Genomic DNA, 24638 nt, shown 5'->3' with positions numbered 1-24638 from the left:
CTTATCATCGTTGGTGATGAGTCTAATTGTGCTGTCGCCCTCATGCTTTGTTACACTGTCATAGCCAAAGATACAGTATAGTTTGGGCCGAGGAGTACTTGTTCCCAATACTCACTGACTGGGGAAGTAATTCAATAGGGTATTGCACCACCATGCACTAAACAACAAAACCCACAGATGGAATGAATACCACAAGCAAATCACAACAAATGGCCACAAACTAGCAATATGTGAATTCCTGCCCCAGACATCATGTAGCTGCTGCTTTGCAACTAGAGGCATAATGGTGCTAATCTGTGTCAAGAATACATCTGCTTTACAAAATACGATCCTTCCAATTCACCATGCTTTATGAATATTCTGGCCAGATCACTACAATAGTATTTGTTTCATAAGTAATAATGAAAAGGCAATGTAATTATTACGGGTTACCTGTCAAGGTCCATTGCACCTCATTTTTAATTATTACCAATCAAACTCCTTTGCCAGATCCTCATTTCCTTTCAAATCTGTTTAATCATACGGCAGTGCTGGCAATATTACCCTCGATTGCATCATCCTATAAGCAGGAGTTCATGTCAGGAAATTCCAATAAAGTTAGCTGATAGATTATTTAAGGGAGAAGAAATTTGGTGGGTGGAGTTGGGAGATAAAAGAAAAAGAGAAGTGTTCTTGTGTAGCTCAGTGCGGTATCTCCACTGTTGTATTATTAAAGAAATAAATATAACTGGTAAATAGTCCACAAAACTGGGGTAAATATAACTGGCAAATAGTACACAAGACTGGGGTGGCCATCTCTTTGTGCCTTTCCACACAACGAAGACTCAGTCGGCTACGCTACTGAGGTCGCCCGCAAGCCAAGAAGAACCGACGCCGAACTCTGGTAAGGAGAGTAGCGGACTCTCAACACCCGCTCTTGCAATCCCATCCCGGGTGCTCACCGTGTCACGTGTTTTAGCGGGCACTCGTGTTAGCGTTTTCCTCAACAAGGGCGCACGCTCTCTTTGTTTGAAGTGCATTACCGGTAAATGTTCTTACTCATTTTGAATGTGTATTCGTTTTTTAAGCTGTTGCTTTGTTGGTGGTAACATATTTATTTTTGGTTAATGTTATAGCTGTCGGATTCCCTTTGTAAATGTCTCACGGTGTTGTCATTTGTTTTGCCAGTTGCAACTTTTTCATGAATTTTAGAAAACGAACTGAAGATAACCGAGACAACTTACTTACCTGCGTAAAGCATATAGCGCGTTCATAAGGGCTTCGAAAAAAAATTATGGCGAACGGAGTTTGTTTCATGTCTTCTTATGGACACGGACTACGGTGCTCCCCACTCGGAAGAAAGCGTGAATAGCAGCCGAAAACCATCTTAACTTTGGTCGAACATTGTGGACACTCGCGCACACTTCACTTCTCGTCGGCACAAAACGAGTGAACGACCACGCTTTTATCCTTCTTTTAATATCTCAATCTCGATGAACCTTTGGAGGTCGCGTTGAAATTAATGTGAGTTAATACAGTATTTGCAGTAAGCAAATGTATACTTTTTTTATTCTATGATTGGGGTTAGGAAATTAGTTAGCTGTCCGAGGAGGATGTTGAAGTACCGTCACTAGCCTTTTTTGTTGTGCGGTGTTCATTCAACATTGTTATTGTATTTGTCCTTTAGCGAAGACCCAAATGTACACATGCGTATGCAAGACGTTTTCTTGCTTATATACGTCCACATATATTTGAGCTTCTACAGCAAATGAGACGTTTGTTAACTGTAAAACTGCGTTCGCGTGCTATCGGAAGTGCATCAGATAAGAGGGTCCGAAGTGCGAAGTTTAACGGGCGCGTTGAGACGGATGGTAACTTATGTGGAGTAAAGTCGCTTTCAAAAATAATTCGTAATAATGTGTCAAATTTACATTTCACACGTGTCTGTTACGCTCGCGTTTCTAAAAATGATGCTTGCGATTCCGAAAGTTACGTGTACAATTCTCAAGCGTGAACTGTCAAAAACACGTCATTGGATGCACGAGGCATCCTCTATAGAGGAAGAAACAATCGAGTTTTGTTACAACGCGTGTGCCACCAAGGTGGCCCGATGGAGTTGTTTTTGACAGTAATCCTACTCCATGTAGGCCTATACGGGGTGAAGCTTTGGTCGTCAGTTCAGTTGCCGCCTCGATGTTGCGTGTTTGTGATCTAACTGGAGGTCTCGGGGATCGGAGTTTTCCCTAACAGTGTGAGCCATTGGACCCTTCAACCGGAGTCTTTAGGTGGTCTGGTGTAAAGCCCACAGAGATATGTGAAGGACGTGAGCCTGAAGTTATTCGCGTCCAGCCAGTGTCGTCTTTACACAATTTCATCGTTAAGTGCCAGTTAAACTATTCTGCAGCATAAAAAGATATTAACGTGCGCCACTAAAATGGGCCTTTTATTTGGAGGGGAAAAAATCAGTTTTCCACATTTCATACCTGATCGGATACAAAGGAGTAACGTTAAATTGGACCAACTTAATCTTCAAAGTTTTGCGACAAGACAAATGCCTTTGTTAAATGGCAGTTCAGTTTTGCCCAGCTCAGTTACAAACTTGGCAGACTGTCATATCTAATGAGTAAGATGTACTCTGATGTTTAATGGGCACAGTAAAGTGTTAGGTGATGTTGGGCAGCCCCAAGTTTCACTGATTTGTGACAAGACGATGCTTTTGTTATATGAGTTGGGTACATGTGTCAAATTGATGGGCAAAGTTGGCACATTTCCATATTTAGTGAATGGAATTCGATGTTTAATGGGCACTACAGAGGGTTCTGTGCCATTGGGCTCCACTAGTTTTGAGAAGGTGCCTTTGTTTAATTGCAGTTGAACATGGGTCAAGTGGACTGGCAAATTTGTCATTCTCATATATCTAGTGAACAGATTTCAATGTGATGATTGACTGGCATTATACAGAGTTTTATACCACTGACCCACTAATTGCCAGAGAAAAATGAATACCTTTATTAAAGTACAGTTTGTTAAAAGTGTTTTTTTGCTGTCCCAGTGTGGTTACATGGGTCAGACTGACTGCTAAATTTGGCAATGAAGGAATTTAACCGTGGTGTTTAATGGGCACTGCAAAAGATTAAATGGCATTCGATCACCCTGGTTGTTAAAGTTTTGAGAACATGCAGATGCCTTTAAGTTGCAGTTGAGTTTTGCACAGACCAATGTGACTACCTGTCTTACATTGATTGGTAAATTTGTTACTTTCCCATTTTTCATGACTAGGATTAACTTTGATGTTTAACAGGCTCTGTAGAGGGTTGTGCAGCAGTTTGCCATCCTTATCCTTAAAACAGACACTTGACTACTTTCAAAAACTACAGCTGTTGTGCTCTGTTATTTGGAAGGTAATAAAGTTTAATATTTGGGTATTTCAAATCCCCCATGACTATAATATTGCCCTGTAAACATCCCTATTTAATATTACTAAAAATATATCCAATGAATAATACTAAAAAGATGTGCAATGAATAATATTCATACTGTAGTTATAGTACATATAATGATGTTATTTACAGTATTTACTGACATAACTTAGTGATTTTCCAGCCTTTCTCATTGTTAGCACATATTTCAGTAGTTATAAGTAATGAAAAAGTAGTCCTGTTGGATGATTTTAATATTCATATAAATATGCTTAAAGGACCCCTTAATTTTTTTCAGTGAAACCTGATGCCTATGTAAGTTTACTGGAGTGTTAGTATTCTTATTATTTTCTCAAACTAATTTCTGAGTCTTTTCAGATGATACTCTCTAAATGAGCACATTTCTATGGAACAGAATGACTGCATAATTTTGCCAAGTAATCAATCACTCGAATCTCTATTTACAGTATATGTAAATTAAACACTGACTGATTACCCATAAACACAGAAATACTTCACTTTACTACAGTATATGCATGAAATGTGTGTACATGGTTTCTGCTTTCAGGAATGATATATATTTAAATTACTAGATAGATATTTTATTAACCCCCAAGGGAAATTCACATACTCCAGCAACAGCATACTGATAAAAAAAGACAATATTAAAGAGTGATAAAAATGCAGGTATAACAGACAGTAACTTTGTGACAAGATTCCTTTTTTTATGTTGCAATTGAGATTTGCTTGGTCCAAAGTGAGTTCATGGGTCAAATTGCCTGGTAAACATGCTGTGTCCAATGAATGGGTTTCACTCTTATGCTCAGGGTTAAATGGCACCTCCTTAGGTTTAATAACTTGATGGATGTCTTTTTAAAATTTCAGTTTTTCTCAAACCAAAATGGTTACATGGGTCATACTGACTGGCAAAGTTGGCACACTGTAATCTGATGAATGAGATTTATGTGATATTTAATTGGCACAGAGAAAAGAAAAGAGCTTTAACCTTCCTGGGATAGGCTTCAGCTTCCCTGTGACTGAGCCTCTACTCGGGATATAATGGGTTTAGGAATTGGATGGATGCATGGATAAATACACAAATAAAATGAAAATACAGTGGTACCTCGTTATGCGTCCTTAATCCGTTCCAGATCCTTGGACTTATACCAAACGGGACGTATACCAAACTAATTTTTTTCCATAAGAAATAAAGGGAAATGATTAATCCGTTCCCATGAAAAAAAATCCTATTGTTATTGGCATATTATACATTGATGGGGTTGTATAAAATAATTTAAACACTGCTTAATACTAAAATACATAAATAGAAAAGCAATTAGATGAAATAAATGAAAATGTAACCTCACTTTACATTTTAATAATGTCATTGTTTTTCACAATCGTAGATACCGTCGTTTTCGGCAAACGGTATGCAACAGCCATGTCCTGGATATGCATGCCATCTTCATACTTTTCAACAATCAATTCAAATTTATGTGAAAAAACACAAAATCACGTTGTGAAGATGCGGGTTTGCTGTATGCTCCCACCTGTCGGGGAGCCCTTGAACCCTACACCATCGGTAATGTTACCGATGAGCTTAGCAGTGAGGCACAACAAAGCATGGGGATGATGAAAAAGTGCAAAGTGCTTTTATTAAAACAAAGTGTTCAAATTAAAGTGCAGTGTCCAAAGTTCCAATAAATAATCCCAAAAATTAGAAGTGAAACGGAGGTTAAAAACAATAGAAAAAAAGTCTTCTTAAAAATGAGGTTGAAATCGAGCAGGACGCATTCTTAAAAAAAAAAAAACAAGAAGCTCGGTACCTTTTTACCTGGCGGCCCCCCTACTTCTCAACAGGGGAGTTGCCCTACTTGCAGCTGACCTTCACTCTGCCTGCTTCAGCTGTTCAATTCACCTCTCCGATCCCTGGCTCCAGTAGGCTCCTCCTGATAGCGACTTGGGATCCACAGCGACCAGGGCGCTTATGCTGGGGAATACACTCGCCCAAGTCCTTACGCGGAGAGTCACCCTCCTTTCAGTCAATCCCGCTCCATGATCACTCAGTGGGAGTGACCACTACTACTATTCCCTGGGTGTCGACACAACACCCAGTCTCCCTGTTCAGCTGCAACGCTCTCTCTTTCAACCTCCCGTCCGTTCTTTCTTTTTCTTCCCCTTCTAGCCGACTCACACTTCTATTGATCAAGATAAGCAACCCCAGGAACAATCACGAATGCAGATGGTGTCTCACCTGTGCACTTTGGTGAGAAACACCCACATCGCAAATCGTCCCGACAACCGCTTCAGCCACACAACCACCACACCCCCTCACCAAGCCACAAGCACAGTGATTATTTATTTTAAAACTGGCCTTTGACAGGAGCTGTAGACCCGCTATACCACTCACGTGAAAATTCACAGAGAGTTATAGCGCGGGTTGTTCACTGAATGCTAGCAACTGGCGCACTGACGCTCGTGGGCAGTCGTGGCTTTGTCTGAGAGAGGTAAACAAGGGTAGCATGCAAGTTGTATTCCAAACAAAGGTCGTATACCAAGTTGGACTTCTTCCAAAGTAGACGTATACCGAGGTACCACTGTATTGAGAAATGTGGCACTCGGGGTGCGGAAATCCAACGCCCGACTTGTCCGAAACGGGTAAATTGACCGTCGGACAAGCATGTTTTCTGGTTTCAGTTGTCCGCGGACAAGTGCAATTTTTCTGGAGAAAAAAAGAATTAAATGTGCAGTGCAGGGCACATTTTTACCACTACTTTCAAATTTTAAACATTTGGGTATGTACTTCGTGCAGAAACAGTTTACTTAGGCATGTTCTTCATGTCTCAAATTGGTATTCAATATTGTTTACAAAATGATGGCTGATTTTTCAAAGGGGAAGCACTCTTGTGGTCTTACATAAGTATTTTACCCTACTATTTACACGCTTGGAGATGCGGTCATTTTTTCATGCCGACATTACGATGTAATTTGATGATTTTTAATTATAATCGATAACTTTTATATATTAAAACTTTTTTCTACATAAAAATGCGGTCATTTCACCTACAATGCACCACATAAAGCTTGTTAGGCATTTGATCCTTTATGAAATTTGTGATTTCGCGTAGGTTGTGATATATTGAGTAGTTAAGAAATTTACTGCGTGACATCAATTTTGATGAGCTGTCTATAGATCGTTTTTGATTAGAGAATTTTTCATATAAAACAAGTTGGTTTTGCACTGTCAGTTTTTTAAAAATAAAGAAAACATTCTGACGGTTTCCAAATGTTATGAAATATCAATAAAAAATCTTCACTTAGACGCGATTATTTTTTTTCCCGACAACATCGGTAATATTCTTTGGAAATGTAACCTCTTGCTGAATTTCGAATACGTCATTCGAATAAGGCCATTGTGAAAAAAATACGGACACAGTGAAGACAAAAAAATGTAAATGTCGAGATTAAAGTCGACATGTTGACTTAAACTAAATTTCATCTTAAAATGAATGTTTCATTTACTAGATTTTCTCAAACCCCGTCATAAATTAATGTAGCACATTAAATGCTTTATATTAAGTGTTCCCTGACCTAGTTGTTAATCTCTGCGCGCTTCTTAAACTGACTTTCTCTTGCAGTGAGAGGCGGTGGCAGCAATCGCCGCACATTGACTTCATGATATTCCTGCTCAATGAACATTCAGAATACTAAGATAAATACTTGATATCTTTTTCACGATGAAATGCATTAAAGCATGTATTAGACATGGGTGGCGGGGGGCACGGTGGCATGACTGTAGTGCTGCTCCCTTGCATTAAGGGGTTCTCAGGTCTACATTCAGTGTAGAGAAGTTTATGGCAAGTGTGACGAGGCTCCAAAAAACTGGATACTGTATTTGAATGGGTATCGCACAGGTTTAACTGAAATATTGTGTAAATGTTGGGTTCGTGATCTGGAGGTAGGAGATACGAACGAAGAATTCAATGGATGTTTTTCTGAGCAGGCTTTTTCTTTATTGCATGTTTGCTGTGTCTACCGTACGTACTAAACCCCCAGTTCCTAGCCTTTGTCTTTCTCCATATAACTAATCACCACACGATAAACGTCTTTGTGAAATTAAAACTAGTTATAAACCTAGACCTCAGTTTTCAGAACTTTAAAAACAATTTTCGTTATACATGTTTAATTATGCCATCCATTCAGAGGTCTAAGCTTATAACTAGTTTTAATTTCACAAATACGTTTATCGTGTGGTGATTGGTTATGTGCAGAAAGAAAAAGGATAGGAACTGGGGGTTTAGTACGTCAGATAGAGACATGAGTCTAAAAGTAAGAAAAAAGTTGGTTCAATTGAAAAAGCGTTTTCTAAAGCTGAATGCTCGAAGGGTTGAGCGTTATGCTGTCTGTTCAATACTGCTTCTTTAGAAGAGTTTGACCCTTGACCAGCTGTGGAATTCTGGCTGTCATCTGGCAACAGGCACATCACTCATAAAAAACCTGAAAAGTCATCAGCATCCACTTCTGCAGGACCATCAGTCCAGGAACCATGCAGTTCAGCTCAAGCAGAAATGAACAGCATTCAGCCCATGCTGTCTGAGATGGTAAAGATTCTTGGGGGAGAAGATGTTGCAAGACAAAAGCTGAAGAACATGAATCAGGACAGTGTTCTGTTATGTAACTGTAATATATGAAAAAAGAACTAGTGTAGCTATAATGAAGGCATTGTTTATTAGCCAGTTAAAATAAGGGGATCTTTTATATAATGTTCTAGAGCAAGGTGGCAAAATACTACTCCCTGAAAGAACTTTTTTCAGTTTTAAAATGGAAGGCAGTTTTAGTTTTAGTATCAATAAAAGAAATCAGAAAAAATAAACTTTTTCACTTTTGTTATTTGTTTATGGGCAAGTGAATTTAACTGGCGGACAAGTGGATTTTCTAAGTTTACTTGTACGTGGACAAGTAGAAACAAATTTGATTTCCACACCCCTGGTGGCACTAAATAACATGAAATGCAAGTATAAATAATTAAATGGCTCACGAAATATGCCTTTTGTTCCTTATTCCTTTGTCAGTCATTTTCAAACCTGCTTTGTCCTGAACAGGGTTGCGGGGGTCTGCCGGAGCCAGTCCCAGCTAGCATAGGGTGAACATACACACACACACACACAATTTAGTACTGCCAAAGCACCTAACCTGCGTGTCCATGTACCATGGATGGAAACCCCTGGAGACATGGGGAGAACTTTGAAGCTCCCATATTTAGTGCTATTATGCTTTTGCCATATTTCACAGTTCTTTGATTTATTTTGCTTATTTATTTTTGTCCTAAATATTCTTCCATTATAAGGGCATAACATTCTCCTACTCGGTTGTTAATCTATCTCAATGCTTCTATAGCAAAATCATGATTGTTTTTTAAAAAAAAAATCAAAATCATTGCCATCTCGAGGGGGCTGCTTTGTTTATATTGTGCAAAGCTGTTTTGTATTTATTCATATCCATCAACAGGGGAGGGGTTTCATATTTCCATGCCTCCCTCCTCAACCCCAAATCTATGACCAAGAGTGCCGAAATCCGAAGGTTGGGAGCCTTCTGCAACATCTTGCTCTCCTGTACACAAAAAATGTATGGACACTCCGCTAAGACATTGTGTAAACTTCAAAACGAACTGCCGTTAATTTAATCCTCTCACTTTTAAGTTCTTAATTGCATGTTGTTTAATTTCATTGTGTGTGTTTTTTTGTGTTTGGCCCTTTGGAGCCACTGTAAGGGGGCTAAGTATAAAGTACGACCACTGTCAAAAATAACTCTAGCATGGTACCTTTTTGGTGCATGCGTAGTAACAAAAAAATTGATTGTTTCTTTCTCATCGGCCAAAGGATGAGTCATCCTTTGTATGAGCAGGTATTCCATTACCAGTGGCAGAGGTGCCCTGATAACAAAGCGGCCAAAACTGGTCTGTCCACGGCTGCTCCTGTTCTGTTGATTTGTGCTGCCTTGTCAAAATAAGCTACACATGCAAATATGAATACGTTTAAAGAGAAAACTTCAAAATGAACGTGCCATTTTTATGGTATTACTTACCAAAACCCAAAATATTTTTTTCTTAAGGTTGCACATACCAGTCATGTTTGGCTTACAATCGCAATAATGATGGAACAAAAAAAAAAAACAGATTAAATGGGAAAGGCATTGGATATGTTTACTCCTAATGGCTTAAATGACAAATAATTTAGTAGGTTCTCTTTTAGATAATTTTATTTACGTAACCTATTTATTGACTTTTTTTTTTTTTTAGAATAAATATTTTGATATTTCAAGATAGGTTGCATGGTTCAACAATTTTGCACATCGACTTTTTGGTGGTAAGCTAGCAGCAGCTGACGGCTGACAGCCGGTTCTCGGGCAGCCAGAGATGGGGGACTCGAGTCACATGACTTGACTCGAGTCACAATTTTCAGGACTTGAGACTTGCTTCATTGAAGTAAGAAAATGACTTGACTTGACTTTGACTTGAGAGTAAGTGACTTGAGACTTGACTTGACTTAAAGTGGAAGACTCGACAATGACTTGAACTTTTAAATATAATTCGTTTAATAAAATAATTATGACTCAGCAGCACCATAATTGGCGCCTGCGCCCTTAACGCTGCACAACTCTTAACGTTACCAAGAAGAAGAAGAAGAAGAAGAACGCTGCACAACTCAAACCGCGCCAAACATGGCAGACAATAGTCGAGCTCCTCATATAGTCACATTTGGCTATAAGGACTTTGAACTAGACCGTACTAACAAAAAAAGATTTGCCAGATGCAGAGAATGCAACGCGAGAGTATCAGACACGACAACACAACATCAAATTTCATCCGGCACTTCAAAAACCACAAGGAAAGGTAAGAAAGTCGAATTCTTTATAGTCAATTTAATAAAACGATTACTAATTAATTAAATTAATCTTTTCTGTTTGTCATAATTTGGCCTTGGTTGCATGTTTTTTTATCAGAAATGTGATAATCATCTCATAAATAAAACGCTATAACGTTACCAGTGGCGTAGCCACATTTTAATGTTGAATGCAACTTGAAATGAAAGGGCTTCTCGATATTGCATGTAAACTATAATGTCTATATTAAATGTGCGCATTTTCAAGCGTTTGTATGGACTGACTGCGTGTGGTTAGTTGAATGCAGTGAAGTATACTGCATGAAAATCTAAGATGAAAGCGTCGGTGCAATCACTTCTCCTTCAATAACTCGTTCAAAACTTTTTGGTCATACAGACAAGAATAATTTCATCGTTCGAATCGGTTACATTAAGTGTCTATAATTTTTTTGTGTACACTCACAATAACAACAAAACGTTGTGTGCTGTATAACAATGAAACCAGTTCAAATAGAAAACAAATATATCAGATTATATATTATGTATGAAACGTGTATATTGCGCGTCCACCGTAGAGATGACGATTAAGCTTCATAACTTCATCACTGGGCTATATTAACATGCTTTGTACATTATATTTATATTCTGCTGAAAGGAAAAAGATCCGTTCATTTTAATTAACGAGATTCATCACTAACGTTTGATTAAAAAGAGTGGATAAATCCCCTACTGTGCCTTATAATGGACAGCATAAGTATTAAAGCATCATATATAAAACATACTAGATAAATCTTCAGTCACAATACTTTAATTTATAAGGTTCATAGCCTGTATAAATACTTAAGTCTTACATTCTGTCAGTACATATAGTACATATCATTAAGAAATTGTTTTTTTGAGGAAAACATTTCAGGATTTCTCTCTATATAATGGATATGTATGGCACCCCGAAGTTTGAATTTCCAAAATGCAGTTTAAATGCAGCTTCAGAAGACTCTAAACGATTCTGACCTGGCCATGGGTTCACTTGCTGCTTTCTCACTTGTGCATGAAGTCTGTCTACTTTTTAAATCTGAGACGGGTGTGACTGCAGGATGACAGTGTCACTGTGTAAATGCTGTGGTTTCGGAGAGTGCTGAAGAGACAGATCCCATTTGAATAACTCTGAGATGATTTTTAAGTTCCTAGAGCTGCTTGTTGTCATTATCACATTTGAACTTTGTAAAACCCATGATGGGCTGAAAATATGCACAATGATATTAAGTGCTGTGAGCTTGACAAAGACACTATATAAACTTGCTTGTCGGCAGCTTTTCACTTTTTAAAATGTAACCTACAAGATGTCTTGATCACTACCTTACCACTGTAATAAGGAGTCAACAAAGATCATAAAGAGTTGGGGCACCTAGGTGATTCCTGTATAACCAAAAAAAAAAAAAAATCAATGAGAGAGAAAAAACAAGTGTAGAAGTCTTACTCAAGTCAGTGTGAAACTGAGTTCTAGATGGCGATGGAGCCGTTTTTCAAGAAGACAAGGCAGAGGTGATATTGATGGTGGTCTGCCATGCAATCGTCCTTTCTTCAGAAGAAGGAAGAGCGACGACTCCAACACCTGGCTTGATGTGTAATTACTGTTTGATGAGCCCTGAAGTTTTCTTTCATGCGCATGTATGTGTCACCACACAAGTGTACTTTAATAATCCATTCAAAATTCTGTGCAAAAGGTTCAGTGTAACATGCAAATGTGTTCACTGGAAACCTCATCTGCTTAAAAAAAAATATATAATATATATAAATAAATATATATATAAATATATATATACTTAGTTTTTCTTTCAGACATTGAAGGTGAAGACTGTGCAAGACTTCATAGGCACCATTCAGGATAACGCACTCATTGAGGGAGGCAGGACAGAGATCAGCTTGAGAGAATGTGGAAATAGTCCATAGCTGTTTTAGTTAAGACATACGTATTTCATACCTTTAATGTTACAACCAGGATTTTGCTGAGCTGTGCATTTGGCATTCTAAACTTCAACAAAAACTGTTTCTTCAAAAGACCCAACCCCTGTGCTGCTGCTGTGCCATGAACTCTTTTTCAGTTTGAATCAGCAGAACTGGATTAATAAAATACTTGTTATTGAAACCGCATGATTGAATGTGATTCATGTAAAATTTAGTGATTGGAGAAAATGGCTTTATAAAAGTGGTATTTGTTTATATAGGATGTTATTGCTGCCCAATTTCAACAATTGCTATAATAATTTATTTATTTTTTTTATTAGATTTACAGTTGCAAGTTGCTAGCCCTGGCATAAATATATAAACAAAGGGTGAAAATGCAACTCTGTCGGGAGTAAAGCTAGCAAATGCATTTAACAAACTAGTCCATCATATTTACCTAGCTGATGTACTGAAACATTATTACTTGCCAGTGCACTGAAGTCAAATAATGGTGGCAACTGTCAAAAGAGTTTAGTCATTTGTCTGTTCTGTCTGAAGAAATTCAGTGGCTCTTTTGTCTCAGCAATAGTCACTTAAATGAATTTCTCTTGTTAACCAGCTTTAAAGTACTTAAAGAACTATTGCCAAAGCTAAGTAAATGTAAGTAGTTACTTGAGGCACTTTTGGCTTATCCTATGCTACATGCTTCCGGTGTGCTTCTTTTTCGGGGCCTCATGTATAAATGGTGTGGACACACAAAAATGTTGCATATGCTATTTTCCACGCTTCCATCAAGATGTATAAAACTAAACTTGACGTCAAATTTTGAAATCACTTTTCTGCTTGGTTTTGCAAACTGGCGGCACCCAGCATCATAGCAGTGCTACTGTTCCTGTGCAGTTACCCTATTTCATATTCGCATCCATGATGTGGGAATTTTCATATACACTGAAATTAATTGGATATCACTTACAAATTTAATTCAATTGATTGTACTCATTCTGTAACGGTATAATTAACAGAATGGCCAAACTGTTCCAACTACCATAGCTGCTTTAGTGTTATTAGAAGACCTTGCAAATGGAAGAATTAGAACAGAGCGATTATTTATGGATGATGATGATTATGATGACTGGCTTCTACGTCGATTTCAGTTTCTAAGAGCTATCCTCTTGGAGCTGTGTGCTTAATTGGTGCTGGCTACAAAGGCAGAGTTTGAGGAATTATGCTCTACCTGCTTCTTTGAAAGTTTTGTCCATTCTCTGATTTTTTTTTTTTTTTTCCTTCAACACAAACTTGTTGACCATACTAAGTGCACAACCGCGGGGAGTTGATGAGGTGATTGGGGCAAGTCGCACCCGATTGTTTTCTGTTGCTTCATCGGCTTACTGCAGTGTGTTAATAAGGCGCTGCGCCCATGGAGATGTATATTTATGAGCTGGCAGGATAGGGGGAAGCAAAAAAGATAGAACACAAGGAGGTTAAAGAAGGGAAAACAGACACCAGGAAGGTGAAGGCAGCACAAGCTGCGGCTCAGTGAAGAAGTTGGCAGAAAGCAGTTCGTGCTGCAACGGCTCCGCTAGCAACGCCGGTAAAGGATGAGCTGTGGAGACAGAAGGTGGTGTGCCGCGATCGGGCGAGGAGAGAGAGAGAGAGAGAGAGAGACAGCAGCAGTGAAAAAGGTCCCCCTTAAACAGTTTCCCACTGCACCACATTCCGAAGCGTTGTTTAGGCTATTTAAACTGGTGTTCCGGTATAAGAAAAATCCATATCATAACAAAAATACTTTTTTGGTATGAACCGGTATACCACCCAGCACTACTTTCCCTGGTGAAAAATTGAGAATGGTACAAAGCATTGTAAATTATTTATAACTGATATTTCTCCATAGGAAATTTTAAATGGAAAAAATTGTTTAATGTTTGGTTTAGGGGCTACTGGTTTCTGAAGTAACTTTGTCATCAGGGGCTCTGGGTTATTGTGCATTGTGTGGAAATTTTGACTTTAAGGATCACTGCAATCAAAAAATTATTTGTAAAATATATAGGGTGGTCCAGATCTAATAGCGTAATGAAAATTGCACAATAACTTAAGTTTAATGCAGAGACTTCACTAAAAATTATTTTTGTTGCCGATAGGTGGCAGCACCTGCTCTGCATTCCAAAATGGTGGGGAGACGGTTGTCAGTCTAACTGTGGGTGCGATGTGTTCGCTTTTATATAATAACCGAGGTAAATGTAGTTTGCAGCAATGGCTGAAAATTTTGAATCTTGTTTGCAGAATATACATAAAAATGATGAAATACAAGCCAATGGTTTATTGTATTGTGTGGTACTGAAAATCACATTTTTTTTTTTAATGGTATGGTATCAGCATCAGGCTAATTTCAGTACTGGAGTATATGGTTGATTATGATTTGATTTCCAAGAAGGTACTTTTGGATGTAATATGTTTTCAGGCTCACATTACCCAGGGGGAGTTGTTGAACATATGTTTATATACTGACATGCTGGAAACTCACACGGGGATATATTCCCTGCTCCTTATAAAAATATGTGACAGAGCAGTGAGGCATACATGTATTCTGGAGCATAGGGGGATTTACCTATTATTTACCTTAACATTGTATTGGTACTGTGGTACGAAAGCTGGTATCGGTACCAAAGTCAAAATTGTAGTACTGGTTAGGGGTGTGCAATATGCATCATGTTTGAGGTGCAGGATCTCGCCACAGGTCACTACAAGGGCTCTTCATTATCATCTTTCTTAACGACTGTCCTTTTCACCTACTTTTGATGGAGTGTGATACATCATTTACGTCAAATGTATATTTTGCAGTTCAGATTTTCACAAACGTAGCATGTTTATCGTAATCTGAAGCTTGCTCTTTGTCGGATCCAGTTGGCAAGAGCACTATATTATCATCACCCCTACTTTGAGTTCTGCCTTCATGAGACATTGGACTGGCTTAGAAATGTGACAGTGTGTGCCGTTAACTTGTTGCCACCTAGTTTTAAGCAAAATTCTCTCATGCATGTCTTCACATGTGTATATAATAATAATACATCTGTTGTAGCGAGACTACATGCAGCCAATTAAACTACTACACAGTCATATTAAATGGTATATTTTGTTTTTCTTGTGCAGTATTTGACAGAATGTGAAGTATGGATTTGGTGACTTATAGTGCAGTATTTTAGATGTTTGTTCTTACTTGTTGCAGAAGATGGGGGCGCTGCAGAGCCCAAAATCCCAGGTACAACTGACACACACACAAACACACAGAGTCATGGGTTCGAAAGGTTATTTATTCTTCCCACATACCTTTCTCAACAAGATGATAATCACAATCAACAATTATTCCTTCCATCTGTCTTTATTTCCTCTTCCACTCGACTCAGACTTAACTTGAGTGAGGTCGAGTGGCTCCTTTTATAATTGACCTGGGGAGTACTTCCCGTGCGAGGGCATAGCCCAGTGGAAGTACTTCCAGGTCAATTGGAAGTTCGTTAAAGCAGAGAGTGTAACTCCCTGTAGCACCCTCTGGTGACACTCATGGACCCAAGAGGATTGCTTCATGGCACCGCAAATCCAATGATGCCTTGCAGTTATGAGAATGGGTCCTGAAGCGGTTTGGGGAGGCATGTATTTCTGAGCTTCCTTCCATTGTTCAGTCATATTGGCCTCCCAGACGGTTAAGACAATGGTACCATTCCCAGCTGGGACATCCATTTATTCGTGTTTCTTCACATTTGTGTCATGTACAGTTCACCTTAAAGCAGAGCATTAGAATGTTTCATCCATGCCCTACACTTTAAATAGGATAATTTTTTTTTTACTGAAGTGCCTTCAGCTCCAGGTGGAAGCTCCACGCAACTGTCTTTAGGGCTATGCCTTTGTCCAAAAATGGTTTCATAAGCTTTATGTCCTAGCCTCGGAAAGACTTTCTCCTGTGGGGCAACTGGGTTATTTTCCTGAATACGATCAAACACAGTTGCGTAGGGTGCAACAGGAGCTTCCATCTTCAGCTCAAGTCACTTCAGTACACATGTGCTGTGTCAGCGTGCCAGTGTTGATCAAACACAGGAAGCTCTGCAGTCTACTTGTGACTTTACACTGTAGGAAGATAAGTAAATAACATTCTATCTGATTTTTATATACAAAGTACAGTGATGGCAGCTTCTACCTGCAGCTACAAACTCTTCAGTATGCGAATGACTCTCCACGCTAGTGTTTAGATGTGGACGGTGTATGTACTCAAAAAGCAGTCTAACTGCATTCTCGTACCATTGCTCATGTAATAAAGTGTCAGTAGGCATTTTTCGTGGCATTACATGTGTAATTTGTGAACACGCCCTTGTCGATCAAAAGCAGGAAGCTTTTCAGTCTACTTGTGACTTTGCGCTGTAGGAAGATACTTAAATAAATGAAGGTAAATAACATTTGACCTGGCTTTTATATAAGTAACATATAAATGTTTCTTATGTAAAGACTATCACAAAACATAATCGGAAACGGGACTTTGCACAATACATTGGCCAGTTCTGTAAGCCGTGCTGTTTCGTTGGACAGGTTGCAGACGGACTGGCAGGATGATGCCTGACCTCGACTTTACGCTTGGTGCAACTACGTTGTTCTTATATGTGAGTGGACATTTCTTGTATCGGACGGGGGTTCTATTCTCTTTCTCCGATGTAGAATCCTCATCTGAGTTGACCTTAGTTATAGTGCGTCTTTATTTGAAAACAAACTGTGTCAGATCAGGGCAAACGTGAACATGACTGAGAGAATAAAACTGAATTTAAAAAAAATGCTAACCTTTACAAGTACCATACATTTACACCGGCTGTTACAGACTCAAGTCAAATGTATGTTTTTATTGTATAATAGTAACAATAAGAGCAGCTCACTACTCAAAATGTTTGTTGAGACACAGGAAGGATCGAATCGGCGACCTTTTGAATAGCAGTCAGCAGCTCTTACCGTTGAATTACCGTAGAAGCTGCGACAAAAAGCCACACTAACCCGATTTCTTTTTCTTCGGTTATAGTCTTGAATAAAAGCGCACTTGTTCTGTTTGTACCTTTTTGTTAAAGTGTTTATTTGATATTTGGACTTCATTCTTCACACATTATACACTTCATGTCAAAATTTGGTCATTGGTACTGAAACATGGAAAAAGTTTGTCTTTTAGGTAGGTGTTCAACATTTCTTGCATTTCCTGTCATCCTACACTTACATAGATCTTTGTTGACATGGAACACACATGAAATGCATGTGTTCCAAATAATGATATATTTTTTAGCCTATACAGCTCTAGGTACCTGAATCCCTGATAAAGAAGGCTTGAGCTGGGAAAGGTTTTTTGCACTTTCAGCAGCAGTAGGTGTTATAATATGTTTGATATAATATTAAGTTTGATGTCACTGTCTCTGTGCAAAGCTGTTATGGATTCATTCATACAGGCAGACCAAGTATGGTACACAAGGGCTCAGCATTTAGAATTGCCAGCCAAGCATAGAACTTGATAGCCAAAGACAACTGGAGGAATGTATAGTCGGCCTAAAGACATAATAGTATACTTCTGTCCTCTGTCAGCACGTGGAGCAACCATTATATAAGGATGGACCTACTGCCAATACACTTTGAAGCTGTCGGGCAAAAGATTGTCATCTGTCCGGAAAATCCTTTCAGCGTGGTGACGAAAGGTGGCAGACTGCATAGATCAAGATCCTACTTTGATAGAGCCAGTCATAAGCTTCCCGTCTGTAACTGCGTAAAATCGTCAGTTAAGAAAGCTATAGTATATCTTTTTCTCTCATGATTTTTGTACCGCTGTAATTGCTATGGGAGGGATATCGCCTTTTATATCATATTTCTATATTTCTTGGCTACTTAACATTCCGCAATTTCAAAAGAACACATTTCCGGAGAGCTAGTGCCTCCAAAGGAAACAGTGGGGGGGATGGTATAGCAGGCTGCTTGCTGCTTATCGACACATTTACAAGATGACAAAAGGCAGTGATGGAGAGGTGCGAGCGGATTTTAAGGTGGGCTGGATTTACAAGTTTTTTTGTAAGCTTCGGTAATTCTAGTGTTTAAAACATGGGTAAGGAGGTTTCCTTGATGCTGTAGTCAAGCAGCCAGTTAGACTGAGATAACTAGTATGGGTATTCAAGACCAAGAGAAAATGTCAACTTTCTCAACCTTTTTTTTTTTTTTTGTGGAGGTCAATTGAAAAAAGGGGAAAATCCTATATCCTGAATAGCACTTGTGTTAGTTACCTACATTTCAGAGTATGTAGAATTCCTCCGCAAAGAAGTGATCAATTTGTAAGATGGTCGGTTACTTTTTGACATTTATTATAGCAGAGGTTCCATAGGTAAATGCTGCGCATATGAATGCAAGAACAGTCTTACTCAGTTTTGTGTCAATAGATCTTATCTAGCTGAATACAGTTCACCCTGTCAACTGTTTTAATGTATTCCCCTCTTAACATGTTGAAGCAAAATGGCTAAAAGCAAACAGAAGTAAGCAGAATCAAGCTATTTTTTCAAGCACTTCTTGTTTGCTATAATATGGATCAAACAAGCTACACATTGGGCATGCGCAGCGATTGACCAAGAGATAAAAGCAGAAAGCATCATGAATAAGACATCGAATCTGCCAATTTGAAGTTGCTTGACGTTAATGTTTCTGTGTAAATGTTTACATGATTCAGATTTTCTATATAAAAATTTACCAAAGTTCTTGGATTTTAACATTTCATAGTTCACTCGTCTTTTATTTAAATATGTACTTTTCATTTTTGTAACGAACAAATTCTTTTTCTGTTTTTCAACACTCTTTATATCCAATGTGGTCTAAAATGGAGTGGAAAAATTACATCTGTGCATAGTTAGGCGAGACTGGCGTTCTGGACACAGGGAAAATTTGTAGCTTAAGCTAAATCTGTTTATGCACATACTTTTAACATCCATCACGATCGGATAGAACTTGACTGTAGTAAGAAAATGGGTTTAAATGTAATGGTGATGGAGTACACAGACTGCATTTGGAGTTGGTCAGAAATAATATTGTAGTCGCTTGTAAAGTGAGAGTAAAATACATGTTCTGTCCACATAAAACAATGAAGTTCAGGAAAAAGACAAAGGAATTGCAGTGACAGCAGTCATGTAATCCAAGCCCTGACACCTGTGCCGCACTGAAAGTCTGTAGAATGGCGGCAGCAGCAGCCTGTGCAAAATTGAACCACCATTTCCTTCACAACATCTCACACATTTCTGGTATCATGCTAAAACATTTTTTTAAACTTGGGTCTTTATTGCGAAGCCTAAGGGATGGCAATGACTTCCAAACACAAATACACAAACATAATCCCAGGTTCAAATAAAGGGGTGTTTATTACATATTCCTTGTATAACAATTAAACAAGTGTTTTTTTTCTCTCTCTCTCTCTCTCTCTCTAATACACTGCTACTCCTCCAGTTGAGTGTTTCCTTCCTTCCCCCCAGCTTCGACACTATATGTATGTGTGTGTGTGTGTGTGTGTGTTGTATATATATATATATATATATATATATATATATATATATATATATATATATATATATATATATATATATTATGTGTATATGTGTATGTACAGTATGTATGTGTGTGTGCGTGTGTATATATACTGCTCAAAAGAATTAAAGGAACACTTTTTAATCACAGTGTAGCATAAAGTCAATGAAACTTATGGGATATTAATCTGGTCAGTTAAGTAGCAGAGAGGGTTGTTAATCAGTTTCAGCTGCTGTGGTGTTGATGAAATTAACAACAGATGCACTAAAGGGGCAACAATGAGATGACCCCCAAAAGAGGAATGGTTTAACAGGTGGAGGCCACTGACATTTTTCCCTCCTCATCTTTTCTGACTGTTTCTTCACTAGTTTTGCATTTGGCTACAGTCAGTGTCACTACTGGTAGCATGAGGCGATACCTGGACCCTACAGAGGTTGCACAAGTAGTCCAACTTCTCCAGGATGGCACATCAATACGTGTCATTGCCAGAAGGTTTGCTGTGTCTCCCTGCACAGTCTCAAGGGCATGGAGGAGATTCTAGGAGACAAGCAGTTACTCTAGGAGAGCTGGAGAGGGCCATAGAAGGTCCATAACCCATCAGCAGGACCAGTATCTGCTCCTTTGGGCAAGGAGGAACAGGATGAGCACTGCCAGAGCCCTACAAAATGACCTCCAGCAGGCCACTGGTGTGAATGTCTCTGACCAAACAACCAGAAAGACTTCATGAGGGTGACCCAAGGGCCCCATGTCCTCTAATGGGCCCTGAGCTCACTGCCCAGCAGCATGCAGCTCGATTGGCATTCGCCATAGAATACCAGAATTAGCAGATGCACCACTGGTGCCCTGTGCTTTTTACAGATGAGAGCAGGTTCACCCTGAGCACGTGACAGAAGTGAAAGGGTCTGTAGAAGCCATGGAGAACATTATGCTGCCTGTAACATCATTCAGCATGAGCAGTTTGGTGGTGGGTTAATGATTGTCTGGGGAGGCATATCCATGGAGGGTCACACAGACCGCTACAGGCTTGACAAAGGCACCTTGGCTGCCATTAGGTATCAGGATGAAATCCTTGGACCCATTGTCAGACCCTATGCTGGTACAGTGGCTCCTGGTGCACGACAATTCCTGGCCTCATGTGGTGAGAGTATGCAGGCAGTTCCTGGAGGATGAAGGAATTGATACCATTGACTGGCCACCACACTTTCCTGACCTAAATCCAATAGAACACCTCTGGGACATTGTTTTGGTCCATCCAATGCCACCAGGTTGCACCTCAGACTGTCCAGGAGCTCAGTGATGCCCTGGTCCAGATCTGGGAGGAGATCCCCACAACACCATCTGTCATCTCATTAGAAGCATGCACCGATGTTGTCAGGCATGTATACAAGAACACAGGGGCCATACAAAGTGCTGCGTACAATTTTGAGTTGCTGCAATTAAATTTTGGCAAAATGGACTAGCCTGCCACATAATTTTTCACTTTGATTTTTGGGGCGTCTTTGAATTCAGGGCTCTGTAGGTTGATCATTTTCATTTCCATCAAACGATGTGGCATCCTTTCGTTCCTAACACATTACCCAGTCTATATCAGTATAGATATCCAGGAGGATTTCTTTTTCCCATTGAGATCTGATGTGTTTTCAAAGTGTTCCTTTAATTTTTTTGAGCAGTTTATATATGTGTGTGTATGTATGTATATGTATATGTGTGTGTATATATATATATATATATATATATATATATATATATATATGTATATGTACAGTATATATGTGTGTGTATATATATATATATATATATATGTATATATATATATGTGTGTGTGTGTGTGTGTGTGTGTGTGTGTGTGTGTGTATATATATATATGTATATGTGTCATTTACATACAACAGATTTTGGCGAATCGTTTAAATGCAATTATTTATATCCATTTATACACTAATAATGGCAATTATTGAGACGAAAACTCGACCAATGTCTTAAAGTCAAAATAGTAAGACTGCAACTTGCAGTCTGGTCTTTCAGTTAAATGACAAAAATAAACAATTTTATTGGCTTAATTTTGGCAAAATGTGGTTACTTAAATATATACAGGATAGGATCTAAAATCCTTGAAATAGAACTGTCTTACATAGATTTTTCCGTGTGTTGGAACTTTAATTTGAGAGTATTCAGTCTGGCAATATGGTGCAGCCTTAGTTTGTGGAAGACAGACATAACTAAAGACATGAGCATAAAATGATGGTTGTCAATTTCAAACTGTGTTTCCTCTATGTGCTCCTTGAGAAAAAACACATAATCTGAACCAATTTCCACCCGAACAAACTGACTGATCAAAGATACACTGACAGCTTGCCCTAATATCGACTGTCGGATAACACGCTCAGCTACTTTGATCACCTTGACTGTACCCTCAGAAGGAACCATCAAACCTCCTTTGTTTTTAATGTGAGCAAGTGGTAGCTTTAATAATATGATGCCGGTACAGCATATGTTACCAAACTAGCACAGCACACATCACAGGACAGCTTTCTCAAAATCTGTCGAATGACAAACCCTGAGATTTAAACAAGGGCATTTTCCACAAGGCCACCAAAGCTGGTTGGTAAGTAGCTATGGTCACACACAATTGCAGGGATATTTACAACAGGGAATGGAAGCTTTTCTGCTGCTGGTGTAGAGGTGAGTTGGAAACCTGAACACCGAGGGAAGAGCTCCATCTTTGATTCTCATAGTCTGACCTGTCTAGTCAAAATCCTCCTGTCAAAAGTGGTCATTGCAGAGCCTGGATGCGTCATTGGCGCTGAAACCTTCCCGTCTAAGGGCTACTTCCCACTGCTTCCTGAGGTGGATTTCTTTGGGAAACCTTCAAAGTTTGAGAAATGTTAACTGCTTACAATCTACATAGTGACTAAATACGTTTAGCCAAAAAGTTGTTTGGAGGCATACTTGAGCAAATGAATGCATAGCTTTGCTAGCTTAGCCTGGCGTAGCTAAAGTTAAGATTATAAAACAGGATGGCCAAATTATAACCAAAATAATTGTTTAGCCTTACCTATGAAATGGATCTGGTTTGGAGCATACAGCGGTTTGTACAAAGCAGCATATGCGTGAGGCATCTTTATCCACTATTTCACTCCACAGCAGTGCCACTTGTAATATGATGGTGACATTAACATATGATGCTGCTGGTCATGTGCCATCTATGTAATTCTGTGTCTATGGTACGGAAGTCCTAAATAGGAAGTATAACTCCCTGCAGCGCCCTCGTATGGCAGCTGTGGGCTCCAGCAGGGATGTGTTTCCAGGCTACAATTCATGGCATTCCCAGCTGGTGTCCGAATGGTCATCAAGATCCAGGGCTGCTGTCATCTAGTTTTCTGGGGGAGTAAGCAGTCCTTAGAGACGGCTCTTCCCAGTCTTTCCTTTTTATCCCAGCCAGGGAAGGTATTATATGTACATTTGGTCGGGATACCTGTCCATCCACTTGGGGCTTCCTTTCTGGGCTATGCACCTTCTCTCTTGGTCGGGAAGTCCGTCCATCCACCTGGAGCGTCCTGTCTGGGCCAGGAACCTTTCCCTCTCCTGTTTGGAATGCCTGTCCATCCCATGTGACATTTACATTATGAACACCCAGTTTCAGTTTCAACCATATTTTAGTAGCCCCAGTGTTCATTGAAAATACTTTTTAATGCCAGGTATAAATGTAATCTATAGAATCATTATGTGAAGCATGTGTTAAAGGTGTGGTTTGTTTATATATAACACAGCAGGAAATTTTAAAATGGTTAAATGGTTTAAGAGCTGGGTCAGGCCCATAGGTTTTGAGTTTGACACCCCTTGTCTACACTGATGATTAATTATTTGCATTGTTTGCAGATTTTGACAATTATATAAATGAGATGCATCAAGACTTGTATCATTTTTCTTATCAGGACTTATGTATTGTATTTTTTGACAATGACAGCACTTTTTTTTTTCCTTTCTTCTTCCCCATCCCAAGGCATGATGGACAAGAATATAACCATAGTTCTGGGTGAAATCTCAGTTGTTGTTGGAGCAATTAGAAAAACATCAAGGTGGAACACACACACTCCCTTGGTAAGAACAGTTCACTTACAGATGAGTAGATTTCTTTGGTGCTTTTTGTTTAGTGGGATATGTACTACATAAGTTAAATGTGACTTCAGCCAATTAAAGATAACTGAACAAGATCCTTTTCAGAAAAGGGCAAAGTTATTCAGATCGTATCATTATTGCTTATCAGACTAAGTTCCTCCATTATACTTTTGAATACTCAATTTATTGTACTGACAACTTGTTTTATAAGCATTGTAATTTAACATAATGATTGAGAATATTATAATTGTAATGACCACAGTGTGTGTAATGCTTTAATTAATGTTTCTTTGTACATTTAGTAATCTAGTGTGTTATAGACTCTCCAATGCAAATAGGTTTTATTTAATAATAAAAAAAAACTTCAAATGGGATATAGTGATGGGGGACTTTATTGCCCAAGTAATAATTAAATCAAATTTAATCTGCCACAGCTCTGCCCAAGCCTCTGTGCTATCAAAGTACCTCTCTAACAATTTAGCGGATTCTACCATACCTACCCTTCCACGTAGTTTAATACAGTATAATCTGCAAACTTAATTAGTTTATTGATGATATTATTGTTTTGATCATTTCTGTAAATAAATTGAAAAGAGCAGTGGCCCCAGACCTGAACTCCAAGGAACATCACCTAATTCTGAAAAAGATCCCCTTGCCATACCCTGTTGCTTCCTGCATTTTTATACCTGTTTACAGAATGTGCCATGAAGACCTCCCACCCTTTAGTTTG

The 24638-nt window shown here is 38.9% G+C and overlaps 1 protein-coding gene across 1 annotated transcript in view; it reads left to right on the top strand.

Annotated features, from left to right (window-relative positions):
• The first annotated feature begins 646 nt into the window (after nt 1-646).
• Nucleotides 647-24638, top strand: part of LOC120525736 (Golgi-specific brefeldin A-resistance guanine nucleotide exchange factor 1-like) — a 235662-nt gene continuing 211670 nt past the window's right edge. Inside the window, exons 1-2 of the mRNA XM_039748336.1 lie at nt 647-883; nt 23793-23890. Coding sequence (XP_039604270.1) covers nt 23795-23890 — 96 coding nt within the window. The 5' untranslated portion in view covers nt 647-883; nt 23793-23794. The remainder of the gene's footprint in view (nt 884-23792; nt 23891-24638) is intronic.

This window comes from Polypterus senegalus, chromosome 1 (genome assembly GCF_016835505.1).
Source record: "Polypterus senegalus isolate Bchr_013 chromosome 1, ASM1683550v1, whole genome shotgun sequence".
In the NCBI taxonomy this organism is placed as follows: Eukaryota; Metazoa; Chordata; class Cladistia; order Polypteriformes; family Polypteridae; genus Polypterus; species Polypterus senegalus.
The sequence above is the reverse complement of the archived record's forward strand: the minus strand, read 5'-3'. Positions and strand labels throughout refer to the sequence as shown.